Raw genomic sequence first — 4,314 nt, forward strand, 5'->3', positions numbered from 1 at the left:
TTTTGTTTGAATGTATAATCGAATGATGGATTATAGTGACAATTTTCTAAGCGGCGAGAAATCAAACGCTCTCTGCTTTGTCATGAAGGCCAAAGCATTTAGAAAATCGTTCAGAATGCCCACAGGTAATATGCACTATTCACTAGAATCAGGCAGACTTTTGAATTCTATTCCTTCCAAAGAATGTTCGGATGCTATCTTGGAGTTACCATGAGCATAAAAGCAAATGCAAATCCGAAAAAAATTGGGATATAGAAAATAAACTAAATCTTGGAAGTCTGCAAAAGTAAACCGTAAGTTTGCTCTCTTTCCATTTTACAGATGAAATCAAAGCATCGTTTTCATTTCGCAGCATCATTCATGCCTATAGGATGAAGTCGGCAGAGGTATCTCAAGATTGCGGTCATATTCCCAAAAAGCAAACCACTAGCACAAATGACGACGTGCCTATAATTTTGCCAATACCGCTCAGATATTACTGATGTGACAAAGAAGTGTAAAGCAGTCATGCAGCTCTTCATTTTCATTCTCATCCACCGACATATTCGTAGCGTCCAATTGGTGAGCTAGCTTTAGACTCTCTTTAATAGAACCTGGTTCATTTGACGCTTCGTCCATCATAGTATCGACGAAATGCTACTTCTCTTAAGCATTTGAAACTGAATGACTTGAGCTTTTATACACTTCCGTTGATGTGGTCTGCTCTACGCTGATTGGATAATCAATGATTCACTTCACCTCTTCTATTGGTCGGTTTGATTCAATCCGTAAACTTATTGGTTGAAAAATTAAAAATGGGAACACATAAGTCATTGTGGAGAGGGTGCTCGCTATATAAGGATGTTTTTACCGCTAAACTGTTCTTTAGCAGTTAGGTTTGCTTGGCTACACAGCAGTGAGGGAATGCTGTGAAGCACTTAAAGTGATGTCTTAGAGGTTCAAGGAGCGGGACAGTAAGAGGGTCATTGAGAGTTCTTCCAATAGAACCGCTGGAGAGTGTATGTAGTTCAGTGAGCAGTATGTTCTTTTCCTCCGGACCACAAATAAAAAAAGTTTCGATGCAATCATGTCTCTTTGTTTCTTCCTCTCACGCGTTTATACACGAAAGGGAACATCAGAATATCATTCATTGATGATGGCGAAAACTTGGGCTGAAAATCCAAGTAATGGAGGCCACATAGGCCTTGGAAATCACCTCAAATCACCTCTTTTTGCAATAGGTAAATCCACTAACATCCACCAATATGATACTCATTTTGACTCTAAAATGAAAGGAGCAATCCACGCTTTGACATAAACCAAAACAACCTGACCTGCCTTATCCAAATGCTGCTTCGATTCAGTGCAGCATTGCTTTGGAATGTCATGTCATCGGAAATAATCTTGCCCACTACTCTTCTCATGAAAGAAAAGACTACCTTAGGATTATGTGTAGGTTCAGCAACCACAATTAGACAATTCATGCTTTAGAATGAATGACTTTAAGGGGGAATAAAATCTCAACTGATACTGCCAATCACGTACAGACATGCATCTACATCATTCGACTGTTTTACTGATGACAGATCAAGCATCTATTTACTTAGTATCACAATTAACAGCAGGTTTGAACTATGCACATTCATTTACAAGTGTCATCCTTTATTACTGTAAACAATAATAAATATCAACATTTTCGAGTATCTCGTTTGTGCCCTTTGATATCAATGGTAAGACTCTCGGTTTTAAGCCTTCAACTGAAGCGAGGTTTTGAGCAAGGAGTAGCTGAGCTGTTACATTAATTCATATAGGTCCATTCCAAATTTACGGTCAAGGCAATGTGCATTCCTCCGACGAACATATTCCATTCGCCGATCTAAGGGGTTGATTGGAGTGGGCCACAGTTGACTACTCACATGTTCATAAAATTATAGGTTGTGCAGACAGGATAGCACAGTCTCCATGGAATATGCATAATTAAGCACCAATAATTTTCAATTTTTATAGCAGACTTTGGTGTTTGCAGGTTGCAGGTCTGTTTGGCGGCATGGCCTTCAGGACAGAATGATAGTCCCCCAGCCCTTCAGTACAATAATAAGTAGTAAATTCCTCCAAATTGCTTTTGTCTATTGCTACCTTTGAAAGGATTCCAAACGCAACAAATTAGTCTCCTTTACGTTACAGAAAACTACACACCTAACGTTGGCCGCTTTCCTCCAAAATCTGATTGCTTTAGACATCACAACTGCCAAATTTGACATTGGGGAGAAAATGGAAAGTTTGGCCACCCAGTATATGCCTTATTGGATAGAGCTACATCCAAAAGTAAAGGAACTGCAGTGTAAAAAGTATTAGAAATTGCAGTAAAGTGATTTAATGATCGGAGAGGAATAAATGAGAGGTTAGGATTATCGTAGCATGAGTTATAGCTTTTTTCTTTAAGGAAATTAAAGTGCATCAAAGTATGGAGAACTAAACACTGGTATGAAACTATTCCCATTGACAGCATTTTTCAAACTAAACTTGTAGCTATTTTAAGACAATATATTGTTGACTTCTGCCCCTTTTTTTAAAACTGAACCTTGCTATTTGAGCACTTTTTGGGACTGTGATGAAGGGTTACAAGTCCAAAGTAGCAATCCGGATTCGATGCGTAAAGGAGAGCTATAGCGTAAATAGAAAATTCGCATCAAAAAGTCACTTGAGAGGGAATTATTTTTGTAAATTTATACATGTCTACGTTTGTTTTAATCTGTATAGAAGGCTTTGAAGTGGTTTTCCTAGCAAAACTCACACTTCTGACTCTTATTCCCTTGTAAAACTAATCAGAAGTTGGTCCTTCGCTCAGTGCTTTCGAGTATCTGGTAACTTACCGAAGTGGTAAGTGGAACATTCAATAATACCTACTGATAATATCTGATTTCCTTTAGTAAAGAAAGGAATAGCATCAATTTATTTATTGGAGCGTCTACATGTCGCAGCACAGCACCGGATCTAGCAGTAGCAACAGGCGGCCCCGTTCCCGCTCAGAGGGTACAATGGACCCAAATCCTGGTGAACAGAATCCCCTACAAAGAGCATCAACATTAGCAAATGTTCAACAGCCAACAATCCAGGAGCAAATACAAATAGACGAATCTAAAGTAAATCCATCTAGCAATGCGCCAAATGAAGAAGCATCAATTCAACAGACTGAAACAATCGAGGCTTCATCTAGTCAACTGACGAGAGGACACATGAGTCCCTCAAGCCGCACCATACCAAATCCAATTACTTCGGTTGAAGAAAGTAGCTCCGGCTCTGGTATTTGACCCCTACATATTATTTATGCTTTTGCTCATCGGTTAACCGCATCCAACGTTGTTCGAGCTTTAGACAGATTAGAGGACTTCTGTTTTCCCTCCTCTTCCCATTTTCTTTGAATGTTTGATCTAATAGAAATTATCGTAGTTGGCGCCAGTAAGGATTGGGGGACAAAAAAACTGGTTTTAATGGAATAAACATGTCAGTAACCTGCTCAGGGACACGAAGGAAAGGTGGCTTAATGTCAAGATTATTATAGACTTGGCAAATGTTAAAATTAAGTGCAATGGTAATTATTTCCCTTATACAAATGAATAATTGGCTTGAAAAGATTGTGGGAGATTCTGGACACCGAAAGTATTATAATGTACAGTCTTCATTTACATAAAACCTGGAGAATATATTGGCGTCATTTGACGTAAAATACGGTCTCCTCCCCTTTCAATTTTACAGTGCAGCACAATACAATGCAATACCTGAGGGTTGCACACAATCTAAGTAGAGCGTAAATGTTAGATGTCTGGATTTCTTTCATCCCGTCAACTGCAGGTCGCTACTAGGCTAGTCGTTGGCGAAGGTCAAAGGCCTCGACATTCAGAGTCCGTGGATTCTGAGGAGAATAGCAGTCAGTTGTATTTGGGCACGAACACAGTTTCTATACAAGTGAGTTCATTCTCGCCAGTGGGTTGCCTCTGCCTCCAAACACCAATGCTCTTGCTTGCATCTCATCTGCTTTAGCAGCTCCCACTCTGATTGTGTGGCCCTGACCTAGGCGCAAAGGAGAGGGTTGATTTAGGCAAGACAGCTATTGTTAATAACCTTACTTTCATCAAATTCTTAAGGTATTTGGGCCCATGTCTAAGGCTTTCCTTGGCTCTTCCTCTTTTACAGCTAACTGCGTGTAAAAGATGTGTGCATATTCAATGGTTAGCGGACAAAATAACAACACAATGCAATTTAACTGTGTTGAAGGTAGGTTTCACGAGTCACTTTCGCCTAATTGATGAAATCATACTTCTGGTTGAGCATTAA

The 4,314-nt window shown here is 39.5% G+C and overlaps 1 protein-coding gene across 1 annotated transcript; it reads left to right on the plus strand. All coding sequences in view use genetic code 11, as the record gives it.

The window, feature by feature from the left end:
- Positions 1-2,951: 2,951 nt before the first annotated feature.
- EGR_09478 (hypothetical protein) lies at positions 2,952-3,290 on the plus strand (the record flags this gene model as incomplete). Its single annotated transcript, XM_024498727.1, has 1 exon — positions 2,952-3,290. One exon carries the CDS (start codon positions 2,952-2,954, stop codon positions 3,288-3,290), a length of 339 nt encoding a protein of 112 aa, XP_024346866.1.
- Between the last annotated feature and the right edge of the window lie 1,024 nt (positions 3,291-4,314).

Source organism: Echinococcus granulosus (genome assembly GCF_000524195.1).
Source record: "Echinococcus granulosus chromosome Unknown EG_S00149, whole genome shotgun sequence".
Classification (NCBI taxonomy): domain Eukaryota; kingdom Metazoa; phylum Platyhelminthes; class Cestoda; order Cyclophyllidea; family Taeniidae; genus Echinococcus; species Echinococcus granulosus.